At 44.3% G+C, this 23,200-nt stretch overlaps 2 protein-coding genes across 3 annotated transcripts in view; one reads left to right on the forward strand and one right to left on the reverse strand.

Moving 5' to 3' along the window:
- Window positions 1–1,075: 1,075 nt before the first annotated feature.
- POLR3C (RNA polymerase III subunit C) lies at window positions 1,076–19,535 on the reverse strand. The gene is made up of 15 exons (XM_017874984.1): window positions 19,342–19,535; window positions 17,812–17,978; window positions 17,031–17,286; window positions 16,736–16,921; window positions 14,845–14,933; window positions 9,662–9,766; window positions 9,444–9,536; window positions 6,464–6,544; window positions 6,180–6,231; window positions 5,418–5,478; window positions 4,820–4,970; window positions 3,039–3,140; window positions 2,890–2,939; window positions 1,987–2,136; window positions 1,076–1,243 (listed from the first exon to the last, which is right to left on the reverse strand). The coding sequence occupies exons 2-15, from the start codon at window positions 17,956–17,958 to the stop codon at window positions 1,162–1,164; spliced, it is 1,605 nt and encodes a 534-aa protein (XP_017730473.1). The 5' UTR covers window positions 17,959–17,978; window positions 19,342–19,535; the 3' UTR covers window positions 1,076–1,161.
- Window positions 19,536–19,587: 52 nt separating this feature from the next.
- The window catches only part of RNF115 (ring finger protein 115), an 84,350-nt gene continuing 80,737 nt past the window's right edge, over window positions 19,588–23,200 (forward strand). Inside the window, exon 1 of one of the 2 annotated variants that reach the window (XM_017874993.1) lies at window positions 19,588–19,933. In XM_017874993.1, coding sequence (XP_017730482.1) covers window positions 19,832–19,933 — 102 coding nt within the window. In that variant the 5' untranslated portion in view covers window positions 19,588–19,831. The remainder of the gene's footprint in view (window positions 19,934–23,200) is intronic. The other variant, XM_017875001.1, reaches the window with a different exon arrangement.

Genomic DNA, 23,200 nt, shown 5'->3' on the forward strand with positions numbered 1-23,200 from the left:
GCACTCATTTACTGTATGCTTATCATATGCCAGGCATTGGGCTAGCTGTTCTACGTAGTTTCAGATGTATTAGAAGCCTGGAGCTGGCAAATGTGGCTTCAGTCCACAGATTCTAGTGTGACTGCTTGGGACAATCCACCTGCTAACCCTCAAAATAACTTTTTCTTCTACTCTGTGATAGTCTTTCACATTCCCTACAGTGTGTGTGTGTTAGAAATTAGTTCATCAGGCCGGGCGCGGTGGCTCAAGCCTGTAATCCCAGCACTTTGGGAGGCCGAGACGGGCGGATCACGAGGTCAGGAGATTGAGACCATCCTGGCTAACACGGTGAAACCCCGTCTCTACTAAAATACAAAAAAAACTAGCCGGGCAAGGTGGCGGGCGCCTGTAATCCCAGCTACTCGGGAGGCTGAGGCAGGAGAATGGCGTAAACCCGGGAGGCGGAGCTTGCAGTGAGCTGAGATCTGGCCACTGCACTCCAGTCCGGGCGACAGAGCGAGACTCCGCCTCAAAAAAAAAAAAAAAAAAAAAAAAAAAAAAAAAAAAATATATTTTCCCCCCCGGGGCAGAAAGGGGGCCCCCCTACCCAAAAAAAAAAAAAAAAAAAAAAAAAACATTAGCCAGGTACGTGTGGTGCATGCCTGTAGTCCCAGCTGCTCCAGAGGCTGACATGCAAGGATGCTTGAGCTCAGGAGGTCCAGGTTGCAGGGAGCTGTGATTGCACTATTATACCCCAGCCTGGGTGACAGAGTGAGATCCTGTCTCAACAACAAATTTTCTGTCTTATCTATCTATCTCAACAAAATAAAGAACAGGCATAGACATTTGAAAATAAAATTAACTTATTAGGAAGAAGTTTCCTACTGCCAGGGATGTAGGTAACCATAGGTGTGGGTAACTTCTTTATGGATACAGATGCATCTGATAGATGATTAATCCTGTTAAGGTTCTTCCCAGTGCCAAGATTTGATGAGGGGAGATTATAGCAATGGATCTAAATATGCCAAATTCTTTCAGGTGTATCCTGGGCTGCAGGGGATAGAGAGGGGGGTTTAGTTGAAGAATCTGCAACTTATCCCACTGCAAATAATGCATCCAGGCACTTCCTTTATTTTGCTTTCCATCCCCCCCAGATCTTTTGAGGAAGATGCTTCTTCTGGATCACTGTCTCTTCATGGTGCACTCAATGTAAGACTCTAGCAGGAAGATGGTTTCGTCCACCTGGATCTCACTGGCATCCAACCTGAGTGAAAAAGTAAAAGCATTTGCCTAGACTGAATGTTCATTAGCATATTTAAGATTAGAGGCTAGGGTGGGTGTGGCCATGGATAACTGCTTGGTTACCCCTGAGAGTGGATGGAAAGAAAGCAGGAGAACCAGTAGATCATTTTGCCATTTACCAAGCATCTTTTATGTGCCAGACACCATGGAAACAGCTAAGAATGCAAAATACAGAGCCTCTGTCCTGGGGGAGGGTAGTCTTAATTGTTGTGGGATACAAAATCACAACACAAAAGTTGGTTGTTTTTGTATAACACTAGCAATGAACAATCCAAAAATGAAATAAGCAACCACTAACCTAGCATCCAAAAAAATACTTAGAAAGGCCAGATTTGAGACACATTACTGAAGTAAAATTAAGCCAGTGCAGTGGCACTTGCCTGTAGTCCCAACTACTTGGGAGGCTGAGCAGGAAGACTGTTTGAACCTAGGAGTTCAAGGCCAGTCTGGGTAACACAGCCAAAATCCCCTCTTAAAAAAAATTTACCAGTACTTGATGAACAAGAGAGTGTATATGGTGATGGAGAAGCTGGGAACATCTTCAGAACTGCTAGTTTACAAAAATAGGTGGATTACATTCTGTTCAGTTAGCTGGAGAAGACAGTGAGTTTAGGTTTGCTCGTGCTAAGTTGGAGAGTTACAGATGTCAGAATGGATTTTCTGGATAGTATTTTGAAATGTAGGTCTGAAGTTTGTGATGCTTACTTGTTGACATTACGTTTCAGGGTCTCTAGCTGCTGACGTTCAGGAGCTGTGATCATCTCCTCTATTTCTTGTAACTGTGCTTCCTCTGCACCTGTAGCCTGCATAGATGCAATGATGGCTTCTACCCTCTGAGATTTTTCTAGTAGACGCCTGTCAAACAAACACAACTCTGAAACATGTTCCCTAACCTGGGAGATTCTCTTACCACGTATGTCTGAGGCACAGCCCACCACCCTTTTACCATTTTCCTGGTCAAAGTAGATAATGTTACCTTCTAAGGACATTTTCTACAAACTTAATGGGAAATATAACTTTACTCCTGAAATTCTTACTGCCTCTCATTTGCACTTAAAGTTTGGTGCGTTTGTACGTTTCTCATAAATTTAATCTGAAAAATTATTTCACTGGGAGCATGTTAGAAAAGTGTAGACTAATGCATGATTTATACTAATCCAAGCCAATGATTCAATGCAAGTAGACTGGTTGCTATCTCTGTTGGTTCCTATTTCTCAAAAAAAAATTTTTTTTTGAGATGGAATGTCACTCTGTTGCCCAGGCTGGAGTGCAGTGGCATGATCTTGGCTCACTGCAAGCTCCACTCACTGGTTTAAGTGATTCTCCTGCCTTAGCCTCCCAAGTAGCTGGGACTATAGGTGCCCGCCACCACGCCCAGCTAACTTTTGTATTTTTAGTGAAGACAAGGTTTCACCATGTTGGCCAGGTTGGTCTCGAACTCCTGACCTCAAGTGATCCACCTGCCTCAGCCTCTTAAAGTGCTGGGATTACAGGTGTGAGCCACCCTGCCAGGCCCAGCATCTATTAGTTCCTATTTCTAGAGGAAATTTCCCCCTTAGGCCCTTGACTTTGAAAAATGTAAATAACTCAGCTGAAAATGTTACTTACTTATTCTCTTTGGTTTCAAATTGCCTCCTTTCTATCAGGTTGGCTATGCTCTGAGAAAAGAGAAGACAGACCAAGGAATGTACATAGTTCTATTTCAGCAGCTCAGGGCGAAGTGGGCATATGAGGGGGACTTGTCCGTGTGGAGATACCTTATAGCACCTGTGCAACAACATTCGGGCAGCCGACAGGATGTTCACAGTATATAAATAGAAGGTCCTGGATGGGGCATGGTCTGGTGTTTTGGGAATTTCCTATTTGTCCAATAGAAAGAAAAATAACAGAAATTATACTGTTTTAGAACTGGCAAAGTACACACTCATTCCACCTGGAGTTACTCAGCCCTCTTTTTTACTTACACTTTCCTGTTTCCTAGTCATTCAGTACCTATGTTTATTTATTTATTTGTTTAGAGACTGGGTTTTGCTCTGTTACCTAGGATGGAGTGCGGTGGCGTGATATCGGCTTACTGCAACTTCTACCTTCGGCTCAAGCAATCCTCCCACCTCAGCCTCCTGAGTAGCCAGAACTACAGGCATGCACCACCATGCTCGGCTAATTTTTTAATTTTTTGGGGGTGGGGGAGACATGGTCTCACTATATTGCCCAGGCTGGTCTTGAATTCCTGGGCTCAAATGAGCATCCTGCCTTGGCTTCCCAAAGTGCTGAGATTACAGTTGTGCTCAACCCAGTCTCTGTGGTTTATGTCATAATTAGTCAATTGGAGAGCTGGGCTTCCCTGTTTTTTTATGACTGTCACAGCATCCTGAGCTGGGGAAGAAAGGGAAGGCAACTAACATTTACTGAGCAACTCTATGTGCCAGGTAAATTCTATTTGATCTTCACAGAAAACCATATTATTATTATTTTTGAGATGGAGTCTTGCTCTTTTGCCCAGGCTGGAGTGCAGTAGTGCAATCTTGGCTCACTGTAACCTCTGCCTCCTGGGTTCGAGCAATTCTCCTTCCTGTCTCCTGAGTAGCTGGGATTACAGACACATGCCACTACACCCAGCTAATTTTTGTATTTTTAGTAGAGACAGGGTTTCACCAGGTTGGCCAGGCTGGTCTCGAACTCCTGACCTCAAGTGAGTTCTCAAGTTGCCTCTGCCAAGGCCTCCCAAAGTGCTGGGATTACAGGAATAAGCCACCGCGCCTGGCAACCATATTATTTTTATTATCACCATCCATCACTGTTTTATAGATGGGAAAAATGTAACTTGCTTAATGTAACTGGGTAAAGCAGAGCTCTAATCTGACTCCAAAATCCATTCTATTTACTCATAGGGTCTACTACATAGCCCTGCAGACTCAGTTAGATGTGTTGATAAATTTAAACTATTACAGAATTAAGGCTTAAGGAAGGACAGAAATAGAAGAGAAAAAAAAAGGCAGGATTGGTTTGGGGTGACGTCCTGCCTGTGCCCCCTTTTTTTTTTTTGAGACAGAGTCTCACTCTGTCGCTCAGGCTGGAGTGCAGTAGCTCGATCTCGGCTCACTGCAACCTACCCCTCTCGGGTTCAAGAGATTCTCCTTCCTGCCTTAGCCTCCCGCGTAGCTGGGATTATAGGCGCATGCCACCAGGCCCAGCTAATGGTTTTGCATTTTAGTAGAGACAGAGTTACACCATATTGGCCAGGCTGGTCTCGAACTCCTGACCTCAAGTGATCTGCCCACCTTGGCCGCCCACCTTGGCCTCCCAAAGTGCTGGGATTACAGGCGTGAGTCACTGTGCCCGGCTGCCTCTTTCTTACTAGGGCAGTTAAGGCCCCACATTATTCTCCAAGTGCTTGCTCCGTCTCTGTGAATCATGTTTTTCTGTCTCAGAGCTGGATACAGAGTTTGCTTGGGGGTTCAGTATGTTTCCCTAAGAAGTTTCTCTCACCCTAGGCCAGCATTGCTGGTTGGCAATTATTACACCCTTAGTTGGTTACCTGGAGTGACATGAAATTTTCTGAGAGCATCTTATATAGCATATCCTTTGCCTCCTTTGCAGGAATCATTGCAAAGTCTTCCACTTGCTTCTGCTCTAGGTGCTTCTTCTGCAAAACTAGACGGAATATTCTAGCACAGCGAGACCCAAATCTGGAAAGGAATGAAGAAAGCAAATGGCACGCTAATATAGAAGATTAGCTTTAGTTCCCAGTCATAGATGGAGTGGTTGTTCTATTCCATGTGTGGAGCCAGGACCAGAAAGGAACAGTTATCAGAAAATTATTCTACAGCTCCATAGGCTGGTGATGGTAAGGCATCACCAGCTGATGTTAATCATAAGGCAGTCACCAACTGCTGACTCATTTGAGTGCCACAGTTCCTACATTTGTAAGCAAAGGCTTTAGGGAGGCTGGTTAATTGGAATTAAACAGTAGGTTATTTTAGGGTAAAGAGCAGTGTTAATGCGATCCATAGGAGTCCAGTGAAAAAATGGGGCAGAGTGTGCCAAGGTGTGGTTATATTGGTTGCTTACATAATGATCAAATTACTTCATTGGGGATAGGAAGTATGTGATCCCAAACCCAGTGTCCCCCTTACCTCTCCTGTACGACAGACTCCAGAGTGGCTGTGGCTAGGGATGCTAATGCCTTATGGAGGTCTTTATGTAGAGAATTAAGGTCACTCAGTAATGTTTTGGCCTAGTTATTGTGATCTGAGTTTTACTCCTAAGTTTCTAATTTATAATTAAATTTTAAAGCTATTTTGCTTTTCATGTTATAATTTATGATTTCAGTTATGGTACATAAATATTCCAAAACTTTAATACAAGTGTTTAAGTAAGGGTTTTGCTTAACTACAATTTGGCTGATCAGAAGTCCTTTTTACTTCTTTTTTTTGAGACAGGGTCTCACTCTGTCACCCAGGTTGGAGTACAGTGGCATCATCTCAGCTTACTGCAACCCCTCTCTCCTGGGCTCAAGCAATCCTCCCACCTCAGCCTCCTGAGGAGCTGGACTACAAGCATGCATCATTATATCTGGCTAGTTTTTGTATTTTTTGTAGAGATGGGGTTTTGCCATGTTGCTTAGCTGATCTTGAACTCCTGGGTTCATGCAATTCGCCTGCCTCAGCCTCCCAAAGTCCTAGGATTACAGGTGTGAGCCACTATGCCTGGCTTCTTTTTACTTCTTTATCATCAATGCAGTTCACTGGACATTAATAGAAAAATTTATTTAACAATTACTTCAATTTTCTAACTTATTTAGTGTAATAAACATTACCAAATCTTTCTTTCCTAAGGCACCATTCTGATTTATAGGTCAGGCTGCCTGACTCTAAGGAAATAACTGGTAAGGATACTGATGACATACATTCCTCCACCACTGTCGCCAGACTTTCCAACAAACTCTAGCTATTAAGAAAAAGAGAGAGTGTTAACTGAATGGAAAGTCCAGTGATTCTGTTTCCAATGGAACAAATCTGACCAAAAGTCTGCAGCAGGTAGCCCTCCCATCAAATGATGTGGAGAAATTGTCTGGGCTGGCTAGGTAGAGAATAACTCTACATGAGAATGATACTAGATATCAGTGCAGAAGTAAATTATCAACAGTACAGACTAAAGAAAAAAGCAAAAACAGACTTACCGGATCATCTGCCAGCAGAGTGAGATACTGATCAAGAACTTGCTTAGAGATGTTATAGCCTACAGGTAGGGATCTGAAGATCTATGGAGCAAAAGACACTTAAAATGAGTGTGGGAACTTAGAACTCCTGACTTTACTGAAATAAAGATGTTTTAGGCTGGGCGCAGTGGCTAACGCCTATAATCCCAGCACTTTGGGAGGCTGAGGCAGGTGGATCACTTTGGGTCAAGAGTTGGAGAGCCTGACCAACATGGTGAAATCCTGTCTCTAGTAAAAATACAGAATTAGCTGGACGTGGTGGCGCATGCCTGTAATCCCAGCTATTTGGGAGGCTGAGGCAGGAGAATCGCTTGAACCTGGAAGGCAGAGGTTGCAGAGAGCCGAAATTGTGCCATTGCACTCCAGCCTGGGCTACAAGGGCGAAACTCCGTCTCAAAAAAAAAAAAAAGTTTCAATTTTAGTTTTATCACAAAACTGTCCAAAAATATTCATAGCAGGATTGTTTGTAAGAGTAAAAAACCAGGAACACCCAAATGACCAGTACTGAGGAGTACACTAAAATATAGCATGGCCATTAAGTGGAATATGATACAGTCATTATGAAGAGTGAGACAAATCTATAGAAACCGACATGAAAAGTTTTACATACACTGTCATATAAAAAAACAAGTTATAGAACAATATGAATAGGTCGGGTGCGGTGGATCATGCCTTTGTAACCCCAGCACTTTGAGAGGCCGAGGTGGGCGGATCACTTGAGGTCAGGAGTTCGAGACCAGCCTGGCCAACATAGTGAAACCCTGTCTCTACTAAAAATACAAAATTTAGCCTGGTGTGGTGGTGTGTGCCTGTGATCCCAGCTACTCAGGAGGATGAGCAGGAGAATGCCTTGAACCCAGGAGACGAAGGTTGCAGTGAGCTGAGATCATGCTTCTGCACTCCAGCCTGGGTGAAAGAGTGAGACTCTGTCACAAAAAAATGAAAGAAAAAAAAAAAGCCAAGCCAGTATGAATAGTTCCATTTTGGGGTTAAACAATACATACACCCACACATATGTTAGAGTATGCAAGGTCTGAATAAAGATACATATCAAACTTTTTTTTTTTTTTTTTTTGAGACAGAGTCTCACTCTGTCTCCCAAGCTGGAATGCAGTGGTGCGATCTCAGCTCTCTGCAACCTCCCATTCCTGGGTTCAAGTGATTCTCCAGCCTCAGCCTCCCAAGTAGCTGGGACTACAGGCGCCCACCACCATGCCCGGCTAATTTCTGTATTTTTAGTAGAGATGAGCTTTCACCATGTTGGACTACGCTGGTCTTGAACTCCTCAAGTGATCTGCCCACCTCAGCCTCCCAAAGTGCTGGAATTATACGTGTGAGGCGCTGCATCCGGCCTTTTTTTTTGAAATAGGGTTTTGCTCTGTTGTTTAAGCTGTAGTGCAGTGGCATGATCACAGTTCACTGCAACCTCAAACTCCTGGGCTCAAGCAATCCTCCTGCCTCAGCCTCTCGAATAGCTGTGACTATAGGCATGTGGCACCACACCCAACTAATTTTTTAAAAAAAATTTTTTGTAGAGACAGGGGTCTGGTCTTGCCATGTTGCCCAGGTTGGTCTTGAACTCCTGGCCTCAAGGGATCCTTCTGCCTCAACCTCCCAAAGTTCTAGGATTACAAGTGTGAGTTATTGTACCTGGCTGTAGGACTTTAAAATAAACAATATAAAAATATAGGAATATTTAAGTAAATATAGTCATGCACCACATAACATTTTAGTCAACAATGGACCGTGTGCAGCTGTGGTCCCAAAAGATTATACTGGAGCTGAAAAATTCCTGCTGTTTTGTGATTTCGTAGCTGTTGTAACATCATAGCACAATGCCGCTGTGAAACACATTACTCACGTTTGTGGTGAGGCTGGAGTGCAGTGGCATGATCTTGGCTCACTGCAACCTCTGCCTCCTGGATTCAAGCGATACTCCTGCCTCAGCCTCCTGAGTAGCTGGGACCACAGGTGCACGCCACCATGCCTGGCTAATTGTTTTTTTCTTTCATATTTTAGTAGATGGGTTTTACCATGTTGCCCAGGCTGGTCTCGAACTCCTGAGCTCCAGCAATCCACCAGCCTTGGCCTCCCAAAGTGCTAGGATTACAGGCGTGAGCCACTCTGCCCAGCCTGTTACTGTTTTTAATAAATACAGTGTAGCCTAAGTAAGTAGACCTTCACATTCACATTTGCCATTCATTCACTGACTCCGCAGGGCAACTTTTAGTCCTGAAAGCTCCATTCATGTTAAGTGCACTAAAGAAGTGTAGTTTTTAATTTTTCATACCATATTTTTACTGTACCTTTTCTGTGGTTTAGATGTTTAGATACACAGATGCCACTGCATTACAACAGCCTACAGTATTCAGTACAGTAACATGCTGTACAGGTTTACAGCCTAGAAGCCATAGGCTATCCCGTATGGTCTAGATGTGCTGTAGGCTACACCGTCTAGGTTCGTGTAAGTACACTCTACGATGTTCACACAATGATGAAATCGCCTGACGACACATTTCTCAGAATGTATCCCTGTTGTTAAGTGGTGCATGACTGTATTACTATGAAAGTAATATAAATAACACATACTGGATATATTAGATATCGGTATTTTAAATACAAGGGGTCAGATAATGTCCTGAATGCCAAGGCTCTCAGAATCCAAATCGTGAATTCTTAAAATAATTAGGAATAGGCTGTACTTGACGAACAGATACTTTTGACTAAGTGAATAGTGTAGATTTTTAAAAGCTGGATCCTAAGAGACCAAACATTTCAGTGCTCACCACTTGAAGATAATCCCTGCTCCACATCAAACAAAATGCTCTTCTCTATCAAGGCTCAGACCTCAACCCAAACCCAGGATCTGTGTATAATAAACCAAGAATTGTTTATTACCCAAGAATCTGTCAGAAAGTTAGCCCAAGGTCACGAAACTCACCTCATTGGAAGACAATGGCTGGGTGAAGGGAGCACTAGAGGAAGTGGTAATCTCACTCATTCGGAGCATGGTTCGCACAATCTCACTGCTCGTCTGTTTGAAAAGTAAACTTGAATTCAGAAATCACAGTGCTGCCCCCGGCTCTCTGTGCCAATGGCCATATCTGACAAATAAGTAAATGTCCCTGATGACCAATGACGGACCCACTTAGGTATTACCTGGTCCATCCGGTTAGCGACTGCACTCACAATGGCTTGGTCACGGAAGTGTTGGTGGAATCTGTCAAGGTTGGCCTGCCAATAAACCCCATCATCTGGAATGGGCTGAGGAAGAGAAAAGATTTAGAGAGAAACATTTAGATATAATGTAAAGTTTTCTGGTGAGGAGCTTGGATTTAATGGTTCACCATTTCTTTCTTTTTTTTTTTTTTTTTTTTTGTTGTTGTTGTTGAGACGGAGTCTTGCTCTGTCGCCCAGGCTGGAGTGCAGTGGCCAGATCTCAGCTCACTGCAAGCTCCGCCTCCCGGGTTTACGCCATTCTCCTGCCTCAGCCTCCCGAGTAGCTGGGACTACAGGCGCCCGCCACCTCGCCCGGCTAGGTTTTGTATTTTAGTAGAAACGGGGTTTCACCGTGTTAGCCAGGATGGTCTCGATCTCCTGACCTCGTGATCCGCCCGTCTCGGCCTCCCAAAGTGCTGGGATTACAGGCTTGAGCCACCGCGCCCGGCCACCATTTCTTTTCCTACACAGTAACAACTAAATTGGTTGGAGAAAAATCATTCAGTCATGTAGATTGGTGTCTAGACAAATCCCAACTTCAAACAGGTTCTCTAAGCTCATCTCCAATCTTTCTCTCCCTATTTTATTATTTTACTTTTTTTTGGAGATGCAGTTTTGCTCGTCACCCAGACTGGAGTGCAGTGGTGTGATCTCGGCTCACTGGAACCTCTGCCTCTTGGGTTCAAGCGATTCTCCTGCCTCAGCCTACCAAGTAGCTGGGATTACAGGCAACCACCACTGAGCTAGGCTAATTTTTGTATTTTTAGTAGAGTTGGGGTTTTACAATGTTGGCTAGGCTGGTCTCGAACTCCTGACCTCAGGTGATCTGCCTGCCTTGGACTCTCAAAGTGCTGGGATTACAGGTGTGAGCCACCATGACCGGCCTTTCTCTCCCTATTTTAACTCTTCTCCATTACCCTCAAGTCTCCAACTTAACTTCCTTCTCACTCCTGGCAGATGACTTTGCCTCTGATTTCACAGAGAAAATAGAAGCCACTAAGCCAGAAATGACTCAGCTCTGTGCACATCCTCACCACATTTCTTTCTTTTTTGTTCTTAACTCATATTTTCACTCACTTTTATCACAGCTGAAAAATGTTCCTTTTACCTAAGGTTAATGCCCATATTGGTATTCCAGATCTTACTCTCTCATTCATTCTTGGGGATCCAGCTCTATTTTACCCTGTCCTCTAACATCTTCAGCCTTTCCTTCTCTACCGCCTTCTTATCAGCCTTTACCCTGTCCAAGTCTCTTTTACTCTAGAATTCTCCTTCAACCCTATGCCTTCTCTTCTTTTCCTTACTGTCACAGCCAGGCTTCCCAAACAGTTGGCCATCCCAGCTGTTATCTCTATCTAGATTTACTTAACCCGTTTCCACCATTGTACTGAAATGTCAATTGTCACTTGCATTCCAGTGAAATCCCACAATTGTCCTTGAGGACTCTATGTTGTTAAGTTCAAATAATACTTTCCACTTCTGATCTTATTTAACCTTTTGGAAGCATATGACATGGTTGGACATTTTTTCCTTCTTAAAACTTTATGTGGCTCCTTGGATTTTATGACACCATTTTTTTTTCTTTTTAAAGACAGGGTCTTTGTCACCCAGGCTGGAGTGCAGTGGTGTGATCGTAGCTCACTGCAGCCTTGACCTCCTTGGGCTCAGGTGATCCTCTCACCTCAGCCTCCCAAGTAGCTGGGACCACAGGTGTGTGCCACCACGCTTGGGTAATTGTTGTATTTTTTGTAGAGACAGGGTCTCACTATGTTGCTCAGGATGGTCTCAAACTCCTAGGCTCAAGTGATCCGCCAGCCTTGCCCTTCCAAAGTGTTAGGATTACAGGTGTGAGCCACTGGGCCTGGCTGACACCATTTTTTCTTGGTGCTACTTTGAACCTTTCTGGCCACCTTTCCTCAGTCTCCACAGGTTCCTCTTTCAGATCCCACCTGTAATACTAGTGTTTTGTCAGGGTTCTGTCCATACCTTTCCTTTCTTTTTATTCTACATGCTCTACTTGGGTAATTTTATCTGCTCTCCAGGCTTCAACTATTGGTGCATTTCCAAATACGTCACTCTATCCTAGAACCCTCTCTCTCTTTTTTTGAGACGGAGTTTTGCTCTTTTGCCCAGGCTGGAGTGAAGTGGCACAATCTCAGCTCACTGCAACCTCCACCCTCCAGGTTCGAGCGATTCTCCTGCCTCAGCTTCCTGAGTAGTTGGGATTACAGGCCTGTGCCACCACGCCTGGCTAATTTTTGTATTTTTAGTAGAAATGGGGTTTCGCCATGTTGGCTAGGCTGGTCTCGAATTCCTGACCTCAGGTCATCCACTCGCCTCGGCCTCCCAAAGTGCTAGGATTACAGGCATGAGCCACCGCACCCGGCCTATCCTAGAACCCTCTATTACGCTTCAGATGCATAGACTCAGCTGCCTATTTGACACTGTCACCTTTTCTCCAAACTGTTCTGTTTTGTAAGTTTTCAGGTAACTGCACTATAACCATCCCAATTTTTTTTTTTTTTTTGAGACAGGGTCTTGCTCTGTTGCCCAAGCTGTAGTGCAGTGGCACAATTGTGGCTCACTGCAGCCTTGACTTCCTGGGCTCAAGTGATCCTCCCACCTCAGCTCCTGAGTAGCTGGGACTACAAGCATGTGCCACCAGGTCTGGTGGATTTTTTTTTTTTCTGGTAGAGATAGGGTCTATGTTGTCCAGGCTGGTCTCAAACTCCTGGGCTCAAGTGATTCTTCTGCGTCAGCCTCCCAAAATGCTGGGATTACAGGTGAGAGCCACTGTGCCTAGACAACCCAATTTCTTTCTTTCTCTCTCTCTCTCTATTTTTGGAGATGGAGTCTCGCTCTGTTACCCAGGATGGAGTTCAGTGGTGCGATCTCGGTTCACTGCAACCTCTGCCTCCCAGGTTCAGGCCATTATCCTGCCGCAGCCTCCCAAGTAGCTGTGATTACAGGCACCCACCACCATCATGGCCGGCTAATTTTTGTATTTTTAGTAGAGACGGGGTTTCACCATGTTGACCAGGCTGGTCTCGAACTCTGACCTCAGGTGATCCACCTGCCTCGGCCTCCCAAAGTGCTGGGATTACAGACGTGAGTCACCGTGCTTGGCCGGCCAACCCAATTTCTTAAGCTACAAACTTGGGTATCACCCCTAGTCCCCTGCTGTCCATATCTACCATCCCATTACCAAGTTCTATCTATTCTTTATAGTTATCAGATATCTACTTTTCTCTCTCCTATCATTACCTTATTTCAGACTCTAAATCTTGGCCCATCTGGATTACTACAATAGCCTCCGAACTGGTTTTTCTTTTTTCTTTTTTTTCCCTTTAAAACATAGCAGACACTATAAAAGGAGTAACTGGGTTTTCTCCTTCTAATTTTGTTTTGCATCATTCTTCCCATTTCTTAGAGTAGTGCCTTTTTTTTTTTTTTTTTTTTTTTAAACTGTTTTGGGTCACAGTTCCTTTAAAGAATGTAATGAAAGGTATGGAGAGCTTCACTGAAAAATGCACATAAGTACAAGCAGACTCTCTGAAATCCATGCATGGAGTAGTACAGGTTCGGAACTGCTATGCTATAATAATCTTTCTAACATATAAATCCAGTTACTTCATTTCCCTGCTTAAAGTCCATCAGTGGCTCTCCCTTGTCTTCAGGATAAAGTCCACACCTCTTAGACAAACATGTACACAAATAATAAATAATTCCAGTTATAAATATAAATGCTGTGAAGTATATGAAATGAGAAATGTGGTAGGGACCAGTGTAGGACAGGATAATGGTGCTTGAAGTCTATGAAAAGAGCATTTAAGACAGAAATGATACAAACAGAAACCACTACATGAAGATCTGGGGACAAACATTTGAAGCCAGAGGCATGATAAGGGCCAAAGTCTAAAGACTAGAAAGAGTTTGACATGTTTAAGAGATAGAAAGTCAGTAGGGGGAACACAGTGAGCAAGACGGAGATGGGGCAGAGGTGAGGTTGAAGAGCCCTGTCTCCAACAGATCATACGAAGACCTAGATCATGTAAGGCTTCCTAGCCTGTATCTTGGATTTCTTCTAAGAGTAAAGGAAAGCTATTAAAGGAGTTTAATCAGGGGATGTATTGTTTTGTTTTGAACTTAGAAAGTCATTTTGGCTACTAAGTAGGTAAGAATGCAGCTAGGGAGACCATTAACGAAAGGGTTAGGAAAGAGTTGATGAGAGATGGCAGATAAAAGATGAGAAATGGTTGGATTTGAGGTAATTTTGGAAACTGGGCTGATATGTTTTACTGTGAGATTAGAGGGTTCCAAGGATTTTGGCCTAAGCAGAAATGGTGGTGTCCTAGGTGGCTGGCCTAGGTGGTAGCGTCTTTTACTAAGAGGAGGAATCAATTACTCTGTTTTGGCCACACTAAGTTTGAGATGCTTACTGACATCTTTATAGGCATGCTAAGAAGGCACTGAATATGGGTTCAGGCCTATGTATAGTTTTAGACCCATTTTCACCACTGGTCCCTATAGGTTTTTAGGTTCTTGCTATATTGAGCAACCTAAACGTTTTCTAGGCCCCTTTTTACATAAGCTGTTACTTCTGTTCAATGAAAGAATTAAGGCTCAGAAGGGAGACAGTAATGGTTCATTCTTTGTTAGTCTATTTCTAATATTTAATGAGGTTCATAATCCTACTGCTTCTTAGCTCAGGAAGCTTTAAGCTCTCTTGGGGCTTGTTATCTGAGTGCTCTTTCTGGCCTGCTTCAGGGTGAGGACTTCTTTTTTTTTTTTTTTTTTTTTTTTTGAGACAGAGTCTCGCTGTGTCGCCCAGGCTGGAGTGCAGTGGCCGGATCTCAGCTCACTGCAAGCCGTCCGCCTCCTGGGTTTGCGCCATTCTCCTGCCTCAGCCTCCCGAGTAGCTGGGACTACAGGCGCCTGCCACCTCGCCCAGCTAGTTTTTTGCATTTTTTAGTAGAGACGGGGTTTCACTGTGTTAGCCAGGATGGTCTCGATCTCCTGACCTCGTGATCCGCCCGTCTCGGCCTCCCAAAGTGCTGGGATTACAGGCTTGAGCCACCGTGCCCGGCCCAGGGTGAGGACTTCTAATCCAGAAGCCCCATTACCTCCTTCTTATCTGTAGTATGTTTTGGTCTCTTGGCCTTGGGTTCCCCAGCAGCATCTTCATCAGATGATCTGCGCCTTTTACCTTTTCCTGCCAAACAAACAATTGAACACTTAAGACTGTTTATCTCATATGATGACAGCAAATGACCAAACATGAGAGCAGGTGTCTTTCATTCCAAAGACATCTGTAGCTGCCTCTAGATCAGAGTTGCTTAGGGGGCTGAAGAGCTGTAAGAAACTCAAGTAAAGGATGAAATAATCTGAAACTCAACATGTTCAAAAAGAAGCTTATAGTCTTTCTCCTCCAATACTCTCTTTCATGGCCAATGTTATCACCATCCTCCCACATGTGCAAGTCAGACACACAAATGTCATTCTTAATACTTGTCTCCTTCACCCTCTGTTTCATTTTCCACCAGTCTGTCAACATTTACCTTTGCCCCATTCTCCCATCCTTTCTGTAGACAAAAAATCTTTTAAAAGTATAAATTAGATCATGTCATTTCCTTAAAAATCCTTTAGTGGTTTTCCTTTGCTCTTGGCATAAAGAACAAATGCTCTATAAGGTCTTACTTGATTTAGTCCCTGCCTGTCTCCCATCCAAGTACTAAGCAGGTCGATCCTGATTAGCTTCTGATATCAGACCCCTGCCTATCTATGTCTCTAACCTTATCTCATGCCTCTTTTGCTTTGCTTACAATGCTTTAGCTATACTGACATTCTCTCATTTCCTCAAATGCTTTTTTTTTTTTTTGAGACGGAGTCTTGCTCTGTTACCCAGGCTGGAGTGTGACAGAGCTGGAGTGCAATGGCATGATCTCAGATCTTGGCTCACTGCAAGCTCTGCCTCCTGGGTTCATGCCATTCTCCTGCTGCAGCCTCCAGAGTAGCTGGGACTATAGCACCCGCCACCATGCCCGACTAATTTTTGTATTTTATTTTTTAGAGACAGGGTTTCACTGTGTTAGCCAGGATGGTCTTGATCTCCTGACCTCGTGACCCACCTACCCCGGCCTCCCCAAGTGCTGGGATTACAGGCATGAGCCACCGTGCCTGGTCTACAAAATGCTGTTTATTTTTTTTTTTTTTACTACATACTATTGCCTTTGCCAAAAATGCTTTTCCTCTGTTACCTCACTGTTAGCTTCCACTTTAAATCTTAGCTCAAATGTCACCTTCTCAAAGAAACATGAGGCCTAAACTCCCAGATGAATCCTGTCCCTCATTATGTATTTTCTTCTTTTTTTCTGAGATGGTCTCACTCTGTCGCCCAGGCTGGAGTGCAGTGGCGCAGTCTTGGCTCACTGCAACCTCTGTCTCCTGGGTTCAAGCAATTCTCCTGCCCCAGCCTCCCGAGTAGCTGGGATTACAGGCGTACACCACCATAACTGGCTAATTTTTACAATTTTAGTAGACATGGGGTTTCACCATGTTGCCCAGGCTGGTCTGGAACTCCTGGCCTTATGCAATTCGCCTGCCTCAGTCTCCCAAAGTCTCCATTATATATTTTCATAACACCTCATACTTTACCTTCATGGTACTTATCACGGTTTAATTATATATTGATGTGATTTTCTGATTAATGTATGTGTCATAATACTATGACAGTTCCTTCATAGGAATATTTCCTTCATAGTACTTATCACCGTTTAATGATATATCGATGTGATTTTCTGATTAATGTATGTCTCCTAAAGCCCCATGACAGAGACCATGATTTTTTCATTGTTATACACCACGATGTTTGACACATAGCAAATGTTCAGACTGATTGGCAAATCAGTCTGATTTACCAATGGTAAATGTTCAACTGATTCATACATTTGACAATCAATCAAGAAGAATCTACAATTAAGGCAAGTCACAGTTCCAGGGGTTAAAATTCCTTACCTATCAAGCTCAGCTTAGGAACCAGGTACATGTCCTTTTCATTAATGACAAGTGTGGGGGCAGGTGGTGGTGGCCCAGGGTCTGAATTCTCAGTGGTAGGTACTGAGGGGCAGCGTTGTACAAAGTGTGTGTCTGCCAGTCGTACAAATGTGTTTGATACTTCAGCATAGTCCATGGTCTTGCCATCTGTATAAGAGAGGAAAAAGGCAGATGAGATGGCCTAAGATAGCTCAGGGTCCATTCCTGTAGCCAGCTGATCTATGCTTTTGTTGACAACTATGGATACAGTACTGACCCTCCATGGTCTCTGTGAGCCGGTCTGCCACCTTCTTCACAACAGCTGACATTGTCAGTTTGCCATTCAACAGAAGCTCCTCAACAATCAGTTCTCCAGTGTCACTGTACAGAGTTTTGGTAGTATAGATGTACCGGGGATATCTAAGCATTCGTAATACCCGGCTGCACTGGGCTTCATACTCCACCACACCACGTTTGTGCACTTGATAACTCACCAGGTTATGTTGGATGAGGACACACAGGGCTTTTTTCACCTAGATGGGACGACATAAAGAGAAGAGAGGAAAGACCTGAAGATATAGCTCATTACTGCTGGAAATTTTTTGTCCAACAACTTACTAAGCATCAGAAAATGGCTAGATAATTTCTGCACTTATTTCCTCTCTCCATTGGAGTAGCTAATAAGAATCAGACATCAATACAATAAATCAGGAAGATTCTTTGCTATATTTACTCTGATCCTTATCTTTCAAAACACAATTTACTTTCATCATTCTCCTTCCTTAAAGGCAGTACTGAGATTAATAGACCTATTGTGAATAAATGAGGTATGGCATGGGAAGAGCAAAGATTTGCCTAAAAGCTGTGATGAACTAGGAACACTTTGAGAAACAAAATGTTGATGCCTAAGTCCCATCCTTTTCTTCCCCAAATAACATTGTTCTGCTCCCAGGGCAAGTTTTCTTCATTTTTCCTTTTCTGGGGTGAGAAGAACAATATTCAAAGGTGGGTGCGATAAATTAGTTAAATTAGAGAAAATTAATGTCATTTAGACATACCTGATCCAGTGATGTTCCTGTGTCATGGGCAATTACTCTTAGTGGCTGGCTGCCGGTTCTTATCAGATGGACTCCAATTTTTTCTACAATCTCTCCAAAATGCTCTTGCAGCAACAAAGAACACAGCTTAATTTCTGCTTGAGTCATGGTACTGGGGAGTCTGAGAGCTAGGGAAAAACACCAAAACGGTACAATGGAAAGTCTTTCATGCTGGAAGCAGAGCTGCTGAGTGTAAATTCATGTATTCTTTCTGGAGGGCAATTTGACAATATGTATCAAAAAGCCTTAAAAATCTTGCATATGTTTGAAACAACAATTTCTTTTGGATATTGTGTCCAAGGAAAGAATAAAAGCTAATAATAATGAAGTCATTAGTTCTCTTTATAATACAGACTTACTGGAAACAATCTAACGTCTAACAATAAATGATAGCATACCCATACAATGGCATACTATGCCAACAAAGTTATTTAGTACCATGTGTATTCGTGTGGAAGAAAATTATTCACAATAGGCCGGCGCTGTGGCTCACGCCTGCAATCCCAGCACTTTGGGAGGCCAAGGTGGGCGTATCACGAGGTCAGGAGTTTGAGAACAGCCTGGCCAACATAGTGAACCCCTTCTATACTAAAAATACAAAAAACACTTAGCTGGGCGTGGTGGCGGGCGCCTGTAATCCCAACTACTTGGGAGGCTGAGGCAGGAGAATCGCTTGAAGCCAGGAGACGGAGGTTGCAGTGAGCCGAGATCGCGCCACTGCACTCCAACCCGGGCGACAGTGCGAGACTCCGTCTCCAAAAAAAAAAAAAAAAAACCCCCCCCCAAAAGGAAGAAAATTATTCATAATATATTAAGTGACAGAAGCTGAAAAAATATAAAATTCAATTATTGTAAAAAAAGGAAAATGTATGCATAGAAAAAGACTATGCATCAAATATACCTTTATGGGATTATGCATGATTCTGATTTTCTTTAAAGATTGGGAGTAGATGATTTTGCAGTCTGTCACAGACCTTAGTTTCTACACTTCATTGCTTGGAAAAATTAAGGTCACTGTTCACAGCCCGGTGGAAGTGAGCAGGCAGTGTTATTCTTAGTCCATAAAGGAAATGATAATTTCGAAAAAGAAATGTAGGCGGTAAAGGACTGCTTCTCAACAGGGTGTGTCAAATAGGAGATGAGGTTACGTTGTCTGCAGGACAGTATTCAATTCTCAAACTTCTACTCCTTGACAAAGTTGACACAATCAGAAAAGGACGTAGTTTATTATACGATTACTTTCTTATTACAAATTGCTACCAAACATTACTTATTTCTTCCAATTCCTAAGAAACCTCAGTATCACCAGAGACCTATTTCGTCCATCCGCGTATCTTTGCAGAAGCATTCCCAGATCCCTTGCCATCCTCGGAAAGGACTTCCAAGACGCTTGGCTCCTAGCTCTACACTCCCTTTACACAGGTTCCCACTCCGGATTTGGTCTCTTGGTCCAGTCAGTGCTGCCACGTTCAGACAGCATTTTCCACTAACCTCAGGATCAGCGCAGTTCAGAGGCACCAACCCCAACGCTGCTGAGCTTCCCGCGACGCCTTCCTGCGGCTCCCTCTGGCCTTCTGAGCGGAAGTGGAGCCCACCGCCCTTTCAAGGAAGAGGACGGCCACCGAAGAGGACGCGGAAAGGCAAAAAGCGCGTGCCGCTCTACCCCAGAGTTTCGGCGGCTTCCGGGGACGCTCTTTCTTTCTTCTCGCTGGAAGGCTGGAGGACCAGCGAGGGGCTGTTTGTGGAGCCGGCGGGCGGGCGGTTTGCCTCTCCTTCCTGAGCTTATTTGGTGCTGGGAGGCGGGCCGCAGGGTTGCTGTTGGCGCCGCCGCCTCTCTGGGTCTGGCCGACTCACGTGACCGACGCGGGCTCTGAAGCGGTGGGCCGCACCGAGGCGGCGGTGGCTACTGCAGCCCGGGAGGTAGCGGCCTGGCGAGGGACTGGCCGGCTGCCCTCTAGGACGGCCGCGGCGGAGGACAAAAATGGCGGAGGCTTCGGCGGCCGGGGCGGATTCGGGCGCCGCTGTAGCCGCCCACCGGTTTTTCTGCCACTTTTGCAAGGGCGAGGTCAGCCCCAAACTACCGGTAAGAGCCCCATGTTCTCTGTACTTGGGAACCTCATAGATTCCTGGCTCCGATGTCCCAGAACTGGGTCTGGAGCTTTCCGCACACCCTTGACTCCCCGGACATCGGTCTGCCGAATACCTGCTGCCCACTTTTCCAGCCACTGGTCCTAAACCCTGGGCGTCACGGCTCCGGCCCCGTACCTCCTGCCTACCTCTTAATTCATCCTGGGCTGCTCCACCTGATCTCACCTCTTTACCTCCCTTGTCCTTATTATTATTATTTTTTTCTTAGCAAGTTTCCCTCTGATAACTCTCCCCTCAATTTTCTTGCATTCTTTTATACCTGGTCTTTTCCCCACGATGACCTCCCCCCATACTCCTTCCGCTGTGTCTTCTCACCTTGCTCTACGTTCTTTTCCACTTTTCACTCCCCCCGCCCCCGCCACCTCCCTTGTCAGTGAAGCAAAATAGCGGATTGCTGAGGATTGTCCCTATTCGGTTTTCTCTGGGGAAGGAAGGAAGCACAGAAAGGGGGTTGGATGGTATCTGTGAGGCGAAAAGAAGGATTTTGCTCTTCAGTGGTTTCCAGGGTCCTTGTGAAAGTGAAAATAGCAGCGTACTAATGACTTGCAGACGGCCTGCACTCCTATCACTATTGAAGGAAATAGCTTTAGGAAGAAGGCAGGACGTACTGTTTCAACTTCGTTTATTTTAGTTGTCATGTTGCCAGTGTCTTTAATACCATTGTTCCGCCCCTCGCCGTGTCCTTTTCTTCACTTAAGAAAAAGAGCCGGGACAGAATGTTTGGATTGCTTCCTCTGACATGAAATTGGTTTTCACGAGTTTCTGCCAGACTGTTAGCTCCTTGAGAGGCAGTGCTGTGGTTGTGAAGAAAGCACTTTTGTAGGTCAGGCGCAGTGGCTCAGGTCTGTAATCCCAGTACTTTGGGAGGACGAGGCAGGAGGATTGCTTGAGGCCAGGAGTTTGAGACCAGCCTGGGCAACACAGTGAGACCCCTCTCTACAAAAAACAAACAACACTTATGCAGCTTATTAGCTAGCACCAGCATCACAAACCCAGAAGCTGTTTTGGGTTGGGTTGTAGCTACTACGAGGGGCTCCCCCAGGGTGAATGTCAGTCCTATCTTTAGCCAACTGTCTTCATGGTTGTTCCGTTCTTTAGAAGTGTCCAGGTTCAGTCTTACCATAGAGTGGCAGCATAATGTATGTTTATATTTATGGTGTCTCAGATACAGTGTAGGAGGAAGCCTTCTAAAGTGAGTCTGTATATCTTATTTCTTAGAAACAAATGGAGTCCAGTGAATAAGTGCTTAAAGGGTGTTTTATGGTCTTCTCTCACTCAAAAGTTTTATTTAAGCCATTATGATATATTCTGTCCTCTCTACTTGCCTCACTCCCAACATTGGAGTCATAGTTTCATATAAATGCACTTAGCTTTTTTTTTTTTTCCTTTGAGACAGTCTCCCTCTATCACCCAGGAGCATGGTTTTGGCTGACTGCAACCTCCACCTGCCGGGTTCAAGCGAGTCTCCTGCCTCAGCCTCTAGGTAGCTGGGACTATAGGCACGCGACCACCACACCCTGGCTAGTTTTTGTATTTTTAGTAAAGACGGAGTTTCACCTTGTTGGCCAAGCTGGTCTCAAACTCTTGACCTCAAGTGATCCGCCCGGCTCGGGCTCCCAAAGTGCTGAGATTACAGGCGTGAGCCACCACTCCCCGCCTAAATGCTAGTTTTGCTTGCTGATTTTGCTGTGTGTTTATGGTTTTCTTTTTTCTTTTTTGGCCATATTTCAGTGCTGGGAAGAGCAGGTGCCTAGTTTTTTTCCAGCCAACATCAGAGCCAGCAGAACTCTTTTACCATAGAGAGGGAGTCTGGAATTCAGCCAGCATGTGTGTGACTGACCAGTGGTGTGTTGTTGAATGTGATGCCTTGTTGAATATTGCAACCTTAGCTTTTTTGATCTTTAAGTTGCTGTACACTATTTTGCCTTTAAGAGTGAGAAGTTGGCCAGGCGTGGTGGCTCACGCCTGCAATCCCAACACTTTGGAAGTCCAAGGCAGGCAGATCGCTTGAGCTTAGGAGTTCGAGACTAGCCTGGGCAACATGGAGAAGCCCCATCTGTACCAAAAAATAAAAAAATCTGCTGTGTGTGGTGGCATGCATCTGTGGTCCCAGCTATTCAGGAGGCTGAGGTAGGAGGAGTGCCTGACCCCAGGAGGCGGAAGTTGCAGTGAACTGAGATTCCACCATTGCACTCCAGCCGGGGAAACAGAGGGGATCCTGTTCAAAAAAAAAAAAAAAAAAAAGAGTGAGAAGACAGTCTAAATTTCCACAATTGATTATGTATTTTCTTCTCATCTTTAAGTCCTTACTTCAAAGGGATACTTTTAAAGGCTGAGTAGGTGTTTTTCTAAGCCTTACTTAATGCCTGGAGAAGTTTCTTGATCTTTTTGGTCTGATACATTATTTGTCATGTCTGATTTGTAAATTGAGGCCCCACAGAATTGAATATAACCAGATTCTTCCTAAATATATCCAAGGTTCTCTGCTGAGTGTCCTGGAGGTGATATGGAGCGATATGTGGTTCCTGACCTTAAGGATCTTACAGCTTTTGGGGAAAAACAAGGCAAACATGGAAAAAGTAACAACGTAAAGGGGTGAGGATGTGTGCTTTAGGATACAGAGAGGAGAATTTCATAGCATTGATGCGGCCAGTGGGATTTAAATTGAGTTTTGAGGGATAGGTACATTTCAGATTGAGAATTCCAAAGACTGTGAGGTAGCAAAAGGAAGGGGGGTGATGAAGAGGGGAGAAGCATTTAGTCATGTTTTTTTCACAACTAAAAGTTGTGTACTGTATTTTTTGTAGTGTACAGCATGATTTGATATATGTATACATGGAATGGTTAAACCAAGCTATTTAACATGTATTACCTCACATATTTATTTTTGTGTGGTGAGAACACTTAAATTCTACTGTCTTAGCAATTTTCAATTATACAGTATATTCTCTACTTTTTTTTTTTTTTTTTTTTGAGACGGAGTCTTGCTCTGTCGCCAGGCTGGAGTGCAGTGGTGCAATCTTGACTCACTGCAGTCTCCGCCTCCTGGGTTCAAGCAATTCTCCTGCCTCAGCCTCCTGAGTAGTGGAGACTACAGGCACATGCCACCATGCCCAGCAAATTTTTGTATTTTTAGTAGAGATGGGGTTTCACCATGTTAACCAGGATGGTCTCCATCTCGACCTCGTGATACGCCCACCTC

Source organism: Rhinopithecus bieti, unplaced genomic scaffold (genome assembly GCF_001698545.2).
Source record: "Rhinopithecus bieti isolate Rb0 unplaced genomic scaffold, ASM169854v2 scaffold_1234, whole genome shotgun sequence".
In the NCBI taxonomy this organism is placed as follows: domain Eukaryota; kingdom Metazoa; phylum Chordata; class Mammalia; order Primates; family Cercopithecidae; genus Rhinopithecus; species Rhinopithecus bieti.

Excerpts from the sequence above, each read along its gene's own strand:
- POLR3C (XM_017874984.1), bottom strand. The coding sequence starts at position 17,958 with ATGACTCAAGCAGAAATTAAGCTGTGTTCTTTGTTGCTGCAAGAGCAT. Across the intron at positions 14,934-16,735 it reads TCCTAAGCTGAGCTTGATAG|GAAAAGGTAAAAGGCGCAGA; the intron begins GTAAGGAATTTT and ends TTTGTTTGGCAG. Across the intron at positions 2,137-2,889 it reads TTTGAAACCAAAGAGAATAA|GCGTCTACTAGAAAAATCTC; the intron begins GTAAGTAACATT and ends TTTGTTTGACAG.